Here is a 14,603-nt window from a genome sequence, read left to right as displayed (position 1 = left end):
AGTGCTGCACGGCCTCCAGCACCTGGTGGAACAGCCCCCGTGCCACGGGCTCCGTCAGGAACCGCCACTCGTGCAGGAAGTACCAGAGGTCCTGACAGCGCTGCGGATGCTCCGTGACCAGCACGAAGCCCTCGGGCACCTCGAACGAGTCCAGGAGTTGCATGACGCTGCGGAAGCCAGGCCGTGACACCATCCACAGCAGCGCCAGCTCCAGGGGCACAAAGGCGCCCTTGCGCTGAGGGGGGACCGCAATACCACCAGTGGGGCCGATGCTGCACCATGCCTAGGGCAGCCCCTGCCCGGCCCCACCGCAGCTTGCCATGGCCTGGCCTGGGGCGCTGCGCGGCCCCCGCTCACTCCATGCTCGCTCCCCTCACAGCGTTCCAGCTGCCGCCCTGCCGGGCCTTGCCTCAGCCCCGCCTGGCACGCCCCGCTGGCTCTGCCCGCTGGCCCCGCTCACTCACCAGCCATGCCCACTCCGAGATGCACTCCTGGGACACTCGCTTGCTGGCCGCCACCCTCTGACCTGGCCCCGTCTCTTACCGGGGCGCCATCGGTGAGCTGGGTTCCGGAGTAAACGCTGCCACAGCCGCCGCTGCCCAGCAGCAGGCTCTCCCGGTAGAGCTGCTCTAGGGGAGGCCTCTCCGCCTGTGCGGGTGGCACCGTGCTCCCGCTCTTCTGCCCCGGGCACCCGCCCGCCCGGCGCGCTGCTGCTTGCCGAGCCGCCCCGGGCTACGGCGGCTCAGGGCCGGCGGCCGAGCTGGCGAACGGCGGAGCTCGGAGCAGGGAAGCTGCCGGCCACGCTGTTGGCCATGGGGCGGGAGCCGGGCGGCAGTGGAGCGGCTGTGGGCAGAGCCACGGCAGGGGCTTCGTTGGGGGCCAGGGCCCTCACCAGGTGCAGCCAAAAAACCGTGCTGCTCCGCCAGCACCAGAGCGAGCGGCTCTTCCAGCAGCGCCACAGCCAGGACAGAGAGACCCCGGCTGAGGCGGAACAACAGCGGGCTGGGCAGGGGCGGGCACGGGGCGGCCTTGCGGGACGCGGCATCATCCGGGCTGGGAGAGGCGGAACACGGACGGCATGGGATGGGATGGGATGGCACGGGATGGGAGTAGAGTGAGTGTGAGAGGGAGAAGGGGCTGGGGAGCGAGTGAAAAGTCGAGCGGAAAATCAATCGAGAGAAGCGCTGCTAATGCTGCCGCTGCTGCTGCTGCAGAGCCTCCGGAGCTTGTGGCCGTTCCTCCGTTGCCCCCACAAATCCAACGGAGGAGCCGCCACGTGCCCCAAGGAAGGAGAGAGAGAAACAAACAAATCACACCCCAAAGTAATTCCTATTAGAGAAGTAACCAAATAAAACAATGTAGCAGTAAAGAAGAGTGTTGGCTTGTGGCTTCTTTCTTCTTTGTGTGAGACGAAGCATTTCATGGGGAAGAATTTCCTCTTCTGACAATTTTGCCAGAGTGGACAGGAGCAGAGCATTTAATTTTCAAGTAGAAAAGGGAAATTGTGTCAGTAACGTCATCTCTTTTCATCCTCTGTTGACACAGTTGCAGGCTGCCAAAAGACATGGTCTGCAGTGTGGAACTTGGGGCCAAGTTTCTTTTTCTGCCCGAGGATGAGGAGGGGAAGAATCCCAGAATCATGGAGTTGTGGCATGGTTTGGTTTGGAAGCGATCTGAAAAATCCCATGGCTGCAACCCCCCTGCTGTGGGCTGGGGACCCCTTGCACTAGACCGACTTCTCTAGAGCTCCATGCAGCCTGGCCTTGAACACTGTCAGGGATGGGACACGCACACCATCTCTGAGCAACCTGTTCCAGGAGAGTATTTTTTTGGAATCCCTTACCTAAACCGACTCTCTCCATTTGAGTCCATTCTCCCTTGTCCTGTCCTTGCCTGCCCTCATACAAAGTCCCTGTCCAACTTTCTTGTGGGTTGCCCTCAGGTACTGGAAGGCCACAGCTCGATCAAGTCTAAATCTCTTTCCCAGGCTGAAGAAGCCGAGCTGTGTCAGCCTTTCCTTGCAGGAGAGGAGCTGCAGCCCCGGCACCATCTGGGTGTCCCTGCTGGGCCCCTGCTGCAGCGTGTCCACGTCCTTGCCGTCCGTGCCGGGGAGCCCGGCAGAGGCGGAGGCAGCGCTGCAGGTGCAGGGTCAGCGGCGGGGAGGAGACCCGGCCCTGGCAGCGGCTCCGGGAGCAGCGATTGGCGCTGGGCCGCCCGCACTGCAGAGAGCCGGGGCCCTTGTGCCTGCCCTTGTGCCCAGGGCGCCTTTCCCCGCCGCCCGCCCGCCCGCCCGCTCGGGGGAAATGCCCCCTGTGCCGCCCCTCAGGGCCGCCCCTTGCTGCTGCCCCAGGGGCTCCCGGCGCCGGCTGGAGGGGCCCAGGCCTCGGCCTCACCCTGCTCAGCCCGAGGCCTGGAAAAGCAGATTCAAACACCCACCCAGAAAGTGCCCCAGGATGCCAAGGTCAATCTTTTCTCTACAGCACGGCTTTGATATCAGGGTCTGCACGGGATTATAAAATCACCAGGAGAAAAGAGCATGAACAAGCTCTGCTTTGGCAGTATCTCAAGGCTTTGAGGGAGAGGGTTTGTGGTGCTTACTCGCTCACAGGGACTCACAGAAAATATGAAATGGTAAAAATAGTCCAAATCCCTTAGAACTTGGAAGGAAAACCTGCGGCAATGGAAGCTAGCACCTCAGAAACACCTGGTTTTGCTCCTTTCTTGCACCTGAGATCTTCCTGGGCAGGGGCAATTCTTCCAATTGCATCAGCGTGGCCATGGCTAGAAAGGGCAGGGAGCAGATGGATTTAGCTTCTCCTGCCAGCCCTGAAATGCCAGTTGTCATTTGTGTGCCCTGAGGATTCCGTTTCAGACTCTGAACTGGCGCAGCTGCTCCTTGGGCACTGCTCGCACACAGGCGCGGCAGTGCTGCAGCAGCTGTCCCGCACTGTTGCAGTGTGTTGCCATTTCCTGTTTCACCTATCCCAAACCCCCAGGTGTGCCAACCTTTCCTTTCCCCTTTGCCCTCCTGCTAAGAGCTGCCCATCAATCTTAACATTCCAGCAAGGGCGTCGTGCGGTTGGCAGAAGTTCAAAAGATGCCCCTCAGGTCTGGGCTCATTGGCCTGTCCAAGCGTCTTTATCCCTTGAGCCTTCCCCTCCTCCCACCTGGTTGGCCCTCACCTGTCCCTTCCCCTCCCCCTGTCCCTGGGGCTTAAAAGGACACGAGACCATGCGGTCTGGATTCTATTGGGAGCTGTTACAAGATTCAGAGGTCTACCATCCTGGAATAAAACTCTGGATTAAAACTCTACGATAGAATCCTCTCCTTTCTCTTCACCAACACCTGAACCTTTTCCACCAGAGGTAAACTGAGTTCCTACTATGCCTGGATTTGTTCCAAGTGCCCAGCTGCAGCATCCAGCCGGCCAAAGGTATCTCTGAGGTGAAACACCACAGCTGCTGCCTTTGGTCCAGCAGCGAGGCCAGACGAGGCCAGGCACGTCCCACCTGGAAATATTGGGATTAATATTCCATACCACACACAGGGAGGGCTCTGGAGCCTCCGCGGGGCCACCAAGGAGCGCAGGAGGGAACGTGCCCGGGATCTGGTGCAGAACCGTGGGGTTGGGGGGATCCTTCGGTCTCTTTGATGGGGGTGGGAGCGGGGCAGATGGAATCAAGATGAGACAGGGATCAGACAGCCCCACACCAGGCAGCATTTTCTCCTCTGACAGCTCCTCTGAGCTGAGCGAGCTGGTGAAGCCTGTGGAGCAAATGAGACCCAGGAGTGAGGGAAGGGCTGGCTGGGAAGGAATCAGATAAAGCCTGTGTGGGCATTTCTCTTTCCTAGGGGCTCCTGGGGAGACAAAGGAGACAAGAAGGATGTCCCATCCCACGACATTTCCTGGGATATGCTTTGGTGGTGACCTTGGCAGTGTTAGTGTTCTCAGGTTACTGGGAGGACTCTATGATCTTGAAGGTCTTTTCCAGTGGAAACAGTTCTGCAATTCTAAACTTCCATTCCTGCTTTTGAAGGATGCACTCCCAAATAGACCCACATTTGTGTTTTTAAGGAATTTAGCATCTACCTTTCCTTGAAAGTAATAGGAATCAGGCTTTAAATGCTCTCGAAACACTTGAATTCCTTGATCTTAAGCTGTGTGTTTGAATTGAGGTGCTTTTGTACAGAAAGGTCTGACCATGGGATAAATGCAGGCAATTCAGCCACAATGGCACTTGTTTCATCTGCTTTTCTTCTTCCTTTCCCCATGGGTGGCCGATTTGGGAGTATTTGTCTTGTACTTTGAGTTCCTGCTCAGACTTGCTCCTGCATGTGCTGTAAAGTCTTCTCTACCCCTTTCTGCTGAAACATGCTTGCAGACTGGTGGGAATTGCTAGAGACAAAGTATTGGAATATTATCCCAATATTACCAGGTGGTAATGCCTGGGCTCGTCTGAGCCTGGCTGCTGAGCCAAAGGTGGCAGCTGTGGTGTTTCACCTCAGAGACACCTTTGGCTGGCTGCAAGTTGCAGTCAGGCACTCGGAACAAGTCCAGGCATGGTAAAACTCAGTTTACCTCTGATGGAAAGGCTCCAGGCTAGGTGAAGAGGAAAAGGAGATGGATTCTGCAGAGGTTTTAATCCAGAGTTTTATTCCAGGGTCACAGATGTCTGAATCTTGGTAACAGCTCCACAGAATCCCGACCGCATGGTCCCGTCTCTTTTTAAGCCTGGGGAAAGGGGGAGGGGAAGGGGTAGGTGAGCCACCAACCAGGTGGGAGGGGGGGAAGGCTCAGGGGACAATGACACTTGGACGAGCCAATGACCCAGGGCTGAGGGGCATCTTTTGAACTGCACCAACCAGAGGACGGCCTTGCTGGAATGTTAAGATCGACTGACAGCACTTAGCAAGGAGGCAAGGGGGAGGGGAAGGGAGAAGGTATTGCCACACCTGGGAGCTGAAACAGGAAATGGCATCACACTGCAACAACAAAGCTTACAAACCAGGCCCCAGAATGATTAGCCCAGTGTCCCTGCCTAAATCCAGGTATGCTTGTATTAAAAAGGAGCAAACTATTCTAACTCACTTGCCTCCTCACTTGCGCTGCCATGGGGGAGAAAAGGGGGTGAGGGGCTCTTTGCAGATGAGGATCTCCTTCATGTGCTCCTCTTTTTTTTTTTTTTTGTAGCTCATGGGGAATCCTGTGTGCCATTCCAACTCTTTGTTATCAAATGTGTGAAGGCATGGTGCTGCTGTAGCAGCAGCCTGAGTTCAGTGGGAACATGTCCAAAGCACTGGGTCCCACAGCAGTGGGAACAGTGAGAGACTTGCCTCTGCTGCCATGGCCATCCAGCCTGGGGAGAGCAGCTGCTGGGGCTTCCCCCATTCTGCCAACAGCAGTCTGCCTCCAGCATGTGGCCTGTATGGCCATGATTTTGCCAGAGTGTGGAAAATGCATTGTTTGAATGTGTTTTGATGGTGTCTGACATCACCTGACTGGAGCAGTGTGGTGGGCAGGACGCCCTGTGGGCAGGGCCATGGCAGGGATGGGTGGCTGGCACTGGCACTGGCACTGGCACTGGCAGTGTTATTTTCCCAGGCAGGCTCCTGGTACAGCTGTGGGGGAGGGCAGCAGCAGCTGTATCAGCCCAGCGAGCAGCAGCACATGGAGGAGACCCTCATCTGCAAAGAGCCCCTCAGCCCCTTTGCCCCCCCATGGCAGCGCACGATCATTCCACCACAGGGGAAGGGCTGCTGCAGGCTGGAGACTCCTGCAGCCAGGCCTTGTTGCAATCTCCTTGCTGCAGCTGTGCCTGGAGGATGTTGGCCTGCAGCAGCTCTGCTGATGCCCGGGAATGCTGCTGGGCTCAGAGAGGCAGAGTGTGTGCAAAAGCTGCATTCAAAGCGCTGATGGCGAGACCCCGCAGCCGCTGGCAAGGGCAGCAGCTCTTCTTCATTCCGTGCAGGTGAGAGCCCAGCCTTGGAGCCTGTCCCTGGGGACAGGGAAACGCTCTGAGCGTAGGTTTGAATTTTCAGGGACAGTCCAAATGAGAATTGCTTTGAGGCAGGTGTTGTAATGTTGGTTTTGGGTCTGTCTGCAGGAAAGAAAGCAGGAAAAAAAACCCTTGAGCAACAAAGGAGAACTTTTCATGGCAAATTTACATCCTACAGATACACTGATCATATCAGCCCACTGAATACTGGGGGCATCTAATGCAGAGAGCAAAGCTTCTTTGAATAGATAGGAGAGATAAGACTTGAAGAAATGATTTTGCAGATGCAGAAAAGGGGATCAGACCCACAGGTCCCATGGCTCAGGCTTAGTTCTGCCAAATCAAGCATGATTAGTTTTATCTTTTCTGTTGGAGTGTATTTCAGAATGACCTGCCTATTGTGATATTACTGCTAAGAAATTTGGAATTGTCAGGAACCGCCAAGATCAGAAATATTTTGAAGCAGATCATGTCTATGTTGGGCTTGGGTGTCTCTGCAATAAAGAAAGCAGGGAATAAAGCCATGGAACAATGAAGCAGAGCAAAAGTGGAACGTTTGGATGGTCAATTTGTTCCCTACAGCTATTGGCCAGCTGAATTACGGGGTCATCTACTGGGAAGTGCAAAGCTTCTTTAACTTCCACCTCCTGGTGCCATTGTTTGTGTCCCAGCACTTGGTTTGATGTGAAGACAAATAAACAAAATCCCACACCAACAAGCTGCAACCCAGAACTGAGTGGGAATTACAGAAATAAAGGCCTTGAAAAGTAGCTTTGGAAAGGGTCTATATCCTAGACAGTGTGAAAGCCTCAGGCCTGGCCTGGCTGGGCTTAGGGCTGGCTGCCCTTGGGAGGGGAATGGAAGGGGATGGAGTCGGGGTGGGGTTTTGCAGCCATGGAAACGAGAGAACCATGGTGAGCGTGTCACAAAGGGGCAGCCCCAGGCTGGGCTGGTGCAGGTTGTGCTTGGCACGGCCCCAGCGGCAGCAGACGCGTCCGGCTCTGCCTCTCTGTGCCGAGCGCTGGTGATTGGAGTCACCCGGCCTTGTTCAAAGGCTGGGCCCAAGCTCCCGGCGCTGACTGCTCTGAGAGCGTTCCCAAATTCCAACCCAGGCACTTCTGCCAGGCAGAGGCACGGGTTCAAACATGGATTTCACTGGAAAAGGAAAGACCCCTGAAGGAAAAGGTGAGGATAGAAAGAAGCTGAAAGGCTGAAGCCAAATGGAAAACAAATCCCACCAGATTTCAGAGAAAACTGGTCTGTGGTGGTCAGTGCTGTCTCTGTGTCAGAGTAGGTGGCTGACAGCTACAGATGATCCTGCAAGGATGCCCTGAGGCATCACAACATTCTGTCATTAGTTTACTCTGCTTTCTCCTTTTTGACAGTGGCCAAATCACTCATACTGTCAGCCAGGACAGGGACTGTGGCCACAGCTGACCACAGATTGGACATGGTCATGAGATGCAAGTCCCGTTGCTTTCTTTGCCATCAATGCCATCAACGTTAGGTCTCATGACAGATAAATTTCCTGTTCTTCCTCTGCTTGCTAGTTGGGCCCAACCCTGAGGATGGTATTACGGTGCACTAGAAACCCCAATAAGGCCTGCCTGCTTGTGGGAAGGTTTTTGTGGTTTGCAGAACTAGCAGTCACAGCTAGTGTGGGTTTTTCCAGTGGATTCACAGGCCAGCCTTAAGAAAGAATCTTTTTTTCTTTTTTCCCCTCTTATCATTGGAGCTTTCCACCTTTACCTTCAGACTTGCTAACTCAATACTCTTCAGAAAAATTAAATGCAGGCCAGTTCCATGAGAAATAAAACCAAATAAATTTTCTCAATAATTAGAAATTATTCCCCTCGAGTGCCACACCCATTAGATTTGCTGATGATAAAGGTGGGAGTTCACCTAACTCACTTCTTCCCTTGTGAGTATGGCTGAGCCTCACACCGAGGTGAGGGGGGAGCTGGGCCACTCTCTGTTGGGAGGAAGGGTCTTGTGTCAGCCCAGAGAGGCCGTGCACATTGCCAGGGAACAGCTGTGCCCTGCATGTGCCCCTGCAAGGAGCTGTGCTGCTGCCAGTGCCCCTGGAGCTGCAGGGCTGCTGAGCTGTGGGGCAGGCAGAGGAGCAGGAGGGTGCAGGTGCAGCTGAGCCATTCCTGGAGAGCACAGGGCTCTGGGCTCCCTGGTGTCTCAGGGCAGCCCAGAGGCCAGGCTGTGCCTGTGCTAGCTCTGGGCAGGTGGCTCAGGGTTTTGCCCTGGCCTGCCTCAAGTGTCTGCCAGCAGGAGCATGTTTCCCTGTGCAGCTGTTTAGAAGTTTGCAGGAAATGTGTCCCATGAAATACGGAGCTTCTGATGCTTTAGGTTTGCATGGTGGCCTCTGTTCTATTTTGTGTCTCCACTTTGCAGGCCTGACTGGTTACCCTCTTGCCAAGAGGTTTTCCCTGGCAAGTCCCTCCATGCTCCTTCCTTCCAAGCCATTGCCTCCCATCCAGAAGAGCTCTCCTTCTACCAAGCCAGGCCCAACATGCAGCAGAGAGCAGGAGAATGGGAAAAATGGCACCAGCTGGGATGAGTCCAGGGTAAAAAAACAGGAGCTGATTTCAGAGGGAAAAGGATGTAAGGTAAGGAGACCAAAGTAAGTGCAGTGTGGTAAATGTTCAGGTGATGTGCTGTGGGCAGAGCTCTGAGACTTTTTCCCTGACAGGAACTGACCCCCTCACTGAAGTTTGAACAGGTCCTGGTTTGGCTCTTTAGCTGGCCAGAAATGATGGGATATGAAGGAAGGGTGTGCACCTGCCCCTGCTGCCCCCAGCCCCATTCCTGGCCATGGCATGGGGGCCCTGGAGCAATGTGGGCAGGCAGAGAGCTTGCAGAGAGCAGCAGGGCAGGGAGCTCTGCTGAACTTCCTCAGTGCCCGGGAGCCTGAGATGATGGATGTGTGGGAGCTGGAGAGCAGCCAGCATCCCGAGAGCTCAGCAGCATCTGGGCTCCAAGGCTGCTGGGGAAGTGCAGGAGGGAAGGGCAGCAGCAGGAGAAATGAGGGGCTTGAGAAAAGCAGGTTTTGGCATCCTGCAGAATGGCTTTGTGGGGACTTGGCTGGAGATCAGCAGTGGCTGTGAGACACCTCAGGGGCAGGGAGAGAACAGTGATCTAAAGCCACTGCCATGCCATCCAAAAGGCCAGTGGAGGCAGGGGCACCTCAGAACATCTTGATGTCAAACATGTGAATGCCAGCTGGGAATGCAGCCACACTTGGAGAAACCTGAGCAGAAGGGGAGAGGTGGCAAATGTGTGACATGGGCTGACCCTCACCACCTTCCTTTCCTAGGTCACCTTTCCCCATCCTGGGCCAAACTGCTTCACAAGTTTGACTTTTCCTGCCAGGTCCCATCTAAATGTCTTGAGGCATAAATGGGAGCAAGGCTGGATGCTTGATCTGAGCAATGTATTCTACTCTTTCCAGGCTTCCTTGCTGTATTCCAGTGGTGGGGATACGAAGAAGGGGTCACTGGCACCACCTTTGATTCCCCCCATACGCAAGGCAGTGAGTCCCCCTGTGGGCAGCACTGCAGGGTCTCTGCCAAGCTCTCCCCAGCTGGAATTCCAGGAGTCCCAGGAGATGAGGTGAGCCAAGGTGTCTGTTACTCCAGCGTGCTGTTCAGCTCTCGCTTCCCATCTTGTGTGGGTTATTTTGCCCAGTCAGGTGTCCCATGTATTTAGGCAAACCTCTGTGTATTCGCGATTATGCCCATCTATGATGATCCAGCACAATGTCAAAGGCAACAGCAATGCCCCAAGAGCAGAGGTGGTGGTGGGGAAGAGGAGGCAGGGCTTCAAAGAACCTCCTGATGGGTCCTCTGCTGGACTTGGCTATTGATTCCCTCTGCAATGTTTGTGGTGTCATTTGGGAACTGAATTGCATGGGTCTGGATCCTGCAGATGTTTGAATGCTGTGATCCTTGACTGTCAACTTCTGCACCCATGAGATTATCTGTGGGCAAATATTGGCTAGTGGAGAGGTGTCTGCAAATTCAGGTGCTGCTTCTGTAAACATCAGGTGTAACTTCACTGTGCCTGGGCCTCCGCTGTGAAATGAGGTTCCGGATATGTTTTGGGGTATAAATGTATAATCCAATCGATGTTTATTTTTTTGATCTGGGTTTAAGATCAAAGAGGGCAAGGTGGTAGAGAAAAGTTCTAGGACTGTACCTGATGGAAAGATATTGGCTTGGATATGCAAGAGAAAAAGTAGCTGTCAGGCTAATCTGAGTGATAACAATAAGGAAGGAGATACAGAAGTATCATTCCAATTGAAAATCTTCGGTGGGGCTTTTAAAGTGCAATCTGAATGTCCTCCCCTAGCAGCTGAGTCAGAAACAGCCTCTTTGTTCTTGAAAGAGCCAGCAGGTGTAATATCATTCTCAGGAGACAGCAGTGCTCTGATCCCATGTAGCACGAGGCTGTCACCAGGGTAAGGCACGGGCAGGCCAAGTCAAGCTTTGGCAGCTGTACAAAAGTAGCTGCCCTCCATACGGACTCATGTCTCAGCTCAGCAGCCCTGGCTGCTTCAGAGAGGCTGTAGGAGCCACTTGGCTGCAAAAGGAGAGACAGCAGAACTGGGGAGTTCTGATGCAGGTTGAAGAATGACTGCTGGTGGTGGGGAAGAAGAGGAGGGCTTCAAAGCACCTCCTGATGGGTCCTCTGCTGGACTTGGCCATTATTTCATCCAGAGCTTGGCCAGCTCTCTGTGACTCCAGAAACGGAAAGCTTAAGGACAGTGAATTAGCTTTGCATCCTGTTGGTTTATGGGTTGCATTTCCTCCTTCATCAGAGTGACCATGCTAAGAAGGTTTGCCTCCTTTCATGGTACACCCATTCCCTCCCTTCTCTTTCTACCTCCTCACATGTTCTTTTGTCCTCCATTTTCTCCAGGCCAAGACCCAGCAGCATAAATAAAGAGAAGAACTCTGAACTTGCAGGTAGGTACAGGGCATGTCTGTCCTAAAATGAGCATTGTAGTCTTGACTCAGAGGTGACATTTGGAAAGCTTGGATAAATCCTATTCTTTTAAAAAATTCTTTAAATTCATTTCAATTCTTTGATGGGCTCAGTGGGCTCTCCCAGAGCTCAGTGGGCTCTTCCAGAGCCCAGTCCCTGGGAGTGTTCTCTGGTGGTGCAGTGAGAATTCCTCCTCTTTGCAGGTGTGACTAGGTCCATTTTCTCCAAGTCTTTCCGGCCTTGGCTCCTTCCCTCAAAGCCATTGCCCCCCATCCAGATCAGCTCTCCTTCTTCTAACAATAATAAAATGGACAGCGTGGAAGGAGAGAACAAGGAAGCTGGCACTGGCTATGATAATGACAGTAGAGAATACCAGGAGCAGAGTTCAGAAGGAAAAAGTTCTAAGGTAAGGAGACCAAACTAAGTCCTGTGTGGTAGATTTTCAGTTTATGTGCTGGAGGCAGAGCTTGGAGAGCTTTTCCTGTGCTGTGCTGTGCCCAGGGAAGCAGGTGAGCCAAAGAAGAGCTCAGCTGGACACTGTGCTTCAGGCTGTCTCTGCAATGGGTGTGTAGTGCAGCCTTCATGTCCTCAGTGTGGATCAATAACAGGAGAGGTCTTACAATGGTTTCTGGGCTCTGCCGTGGTTCTTCCTCTGTCTTATGGCTGAGAAAACACCAACAAGCAGTCAGAGCAGCTAAAGTTGTCCACTCTGGACAGGCTGTTCTCCTAGATTTAGTAAACAATGGGTTTCTTTGAACCGTCTCTGTGTCTTGGTGGTGGTTTCTGTCAGCTGTGTCTGTTTAGGATGGAAAAAGGTGTTTGCTGGAACAGGCAGTCCTGCAAAGGCAGTTCCAGGTTGTCTCAGCTTTTGACTTGTACAGCCATGCCCTCTGCACAGTTGTCCCTGCTGCTATTTCAGGACTTCATCAGCTTCTGGGCAGCTGTGTGCTCTGGCATGGCTTTGTGCAGAGGGAAGGGATGGGAGGTGGCCATGGGGAGAGCAGCCCACAGCCCAGCCCCACAATTGCCTTTGCAGCAGGGCCAGGACCTGCAGTTGTTTTGGGTTTGCCATGGGGTGCAGCAGGAGGCAGATGAACAACAGCTTTGGTAGACAGAATGTGCAATCAAGGACTCTGGTAGTTGATTTCAGCCTTGCAGAGAAAGGGCCCAGTGTATCCCTGACAGGAACTGACCCTCTCACTGAAGTTTGAACAGGTCCTGGTTTGGCTCTTTAGCTGGCCAGAAATGATGGGATATGAAGGAAGGGTGTGCACCTGCCCCTGCTGCCCCCAGCCCCATTCCTGGCCATGGCATGGGGGCCCTGGAGCAATGTGGGCAGGCAGAGAGCTTGCAGAGAGCAGCAGGGCAGGGAGCTCTGCTGAACTTCCTCAGTGCCAGGGAGCCGGAGATGATGGATGTGTGGGAGCTGGAGAGCAGCCAGCATCCCGAGAGCTCAGCAGCATCTGGGCTCCAAGGCTGCTGGGGAAGTGCAGGAGGGAAGGGCAGCAGCAGGAGAAATGTGGGGCTTGAGAAAAGCAGGTTTTGGCATCCTGCAGAATGGCTTTGTGGGGACGTGGCTGGAGATGAGCACTGTCTGTGAGACACCTCAGGGGCAGGGAGAGAACAGTGATCTAAAGCCACTGCCATGCCATCCAAAAGGCCAGTGGAGGCAGGGGCACCTCAGAACATCTTGATGTCAAACATGTGAATGCCAGCTGGGAATGCAGCCACACTTGGAGAAACCTGAGCAGAAGGGGAGAGGTGGCAAATGTGTGACATGGGCTGACCCTCACCACCTTCCTTTCCTAGGTCACCCTTCCTCATCCTGGGCCAAGCTGCTTCATCAGTTTGGCTTTTCCTGCCAGGTCCCAGTTAAATGCATGGCTAAATGTCTTGAAGCATGAATGGGGGCAAGGCTGGATGCTTGATCTGAGCACTGTGTTCTACTCTTTCCAGGCTTCCTTGCTGTATTCCAGTGGTGGGGATATGAAGAAGGGGTCACTGGCACCACCTTTGATCCCCCCCATACGCAGGGAAGTGAGTCCCCCTGTGGGCAATGCTGCAGGGTCTCTGCCAAGCTCTCCCCAGCTGGAATTCCAGGAGTCCCAGGAGATGAGGTGAGCCAAGGTGTCTGCTGCTGCAGTGTGCTGTTCAGCTCTCTCTTCCCATCTCGTGTGGTTATTTTGCCCAGTCAGGTGTCCCATGTATTTAGGCAAACATCTGTGTATTCACCATTATGCCCATCTATGATGATCCAGCACAATGTCAAAGGCAACAGCAATGTCCCAAGAGCAGAGGTGGTGGTGGGGGAAGAGGAGGCAGGGCTTCAAAGCACCTCCTGATGGGTCCTCTGCTGGACTTGGCTATTGTTTCACACAGAACGTGGTCAACTCTGTGTGACTTCAGCATCTGAAAGCTTAAGGACAATGAATCAGCTCTGCATCCTGTTGGTTTATGGGTTGCATTTCCTCCTTCATCAGAGTGACCATGCTAAGAAGGTTTGCCTCCTTTCATGGTACCCACATTCCCTCCCTTCTCTTTCTACCTCCTCACATGTTCTTTTGTCCTCCATTTTCTCCAGGCCAAGACCCAGCAGCATAAACAAAGAGAACTTTGAACATGCAGGTGGGTACAGGGCATGTCTGTCCTAAAATGACCATTGTAGTCTTGACTCAGAGGTGATATTTGGAAAGCTTGGTTAAAACCCATTGTTTTAAAAATTTCTTTAAATTCATTTCAATTCCTTGATGGGCTCAGTGGACTCTCCCAGAGCCCAGTCCCTGGGACTGTGCTCCAGTGGTGCAGTGAAAATTCCTCCAGTTTGAAGTGTTGAGTGGCAGGAGCTGGAGTGGTGCCTTGGGGCCCTGGAGATGCAGTGCAGGGCAAGGAAACATTCCTTTCCATCCTGCACATGCCTTTTATCTCCTGCAGCCTTTCTAGTGTCACAATTAGGGTAAAGAAGGCATTTATCATGAAATGAGAGATGTTCCCACTCCTTCCTCCTGCTTTTGAAGAAGAAAACCTTTCCTTGGGGCAGTTTCTGAGCCGAACCCTTTGAGATCTGAAGAGGATTCATGGACATTGCCTGGTTTTGTACTGGCAGAAATCTGGAAACTTCCTATGATAGAAAGTCCTGTTGAATTTTCCAATGAAGGAGAAGGTGGCTTCCAAATGGATGCAGCCTATGCAGGGTGTGAGTTTGTCATGCTGTGACAGCACAAGCCCACAGCCACCCATGGCAGGTTCACAGTGACAAATCTCTTCCCTGGCTCTCTCTGCCTGTGTCAGTGTTGCAGGCTGAGGCTGGGGCAGGAGATGCCTTCTGCCTTGTCCCTGTCCCTGCCTTGCCTGATCCCTGACAAGTGGAATTATGCCAGACAAAATGCAGTCCCTGGTGCATCTGGGTCAGGCAATGCTTTCAAGTTGAAAGCCCCAATGACACTGTTGTTGTTCCTGTGTCATCTCTGGGTGTGTAATGATAGGAGAGATGAGACTTGGAGAAATAATTCTGCTGATGCAGAAAAAGGGATCAGATCCCCTGGTTCCTTTGGGGATCAGGGTTAATTCTGCCAAATCCTGGCTGTGGCCCCTTTGGAATGACTCTTTACTTGA

General features: G+C 53.5%; 1 protein-coding gene across 1 annotated transcript in view; it reads left to right on the top strand.

The window, feature by feature from the left end:
• The first annotated feature begins 5,913 nt into the window (after positions 1-5,913).
• LOC143692702 (TOG array regulator of axonemal microtubules protein 2-like) overlaps positions 5,914-14,603 on the top strand; it is a 28,522-nt gene continuing 19,832 nt past the window's right edge. Inside the window, exons 1-4 of the mRNA XM_077172946.1 lie at positions 5,914-5,969; positions 10,926-10,972; positions 11,195-11,397; positions 12,968-13,028. Of these exons, the coding sequence (XP_077029061.1) occupies positions 5,914-5,969; positions 10,926-10,972; positions 11,195-11,397; positions 12,968-13,028 (367 nt within the window). The remainder of the gene's footprint in view (positions 5,970-10,925; positions 10,973-11,194; positions 11,398-12,967; positions 13,029-14,603) is intronic.

This window comes from Agelaius phoeniceus, assembly GCF_051311805.1.
Source record: "Agelaius phoeniceus isolate bAgePho1 chromosome W unlocalized genomic scaffold, bAgePho1.hap1 SUPER_W_unloc_2, whole genome shotgun sequence".
Taxonomy (NCBI): domain Eukaryota; kingdom Metazoa; phylum Chordata; class Aves; order Passeriformes; family Icteridae; genus Agelaius; species Agelaius phoeniceus.
This window is presented reverse-complemented; position numbering and strand designations above follow the sequence as displayed.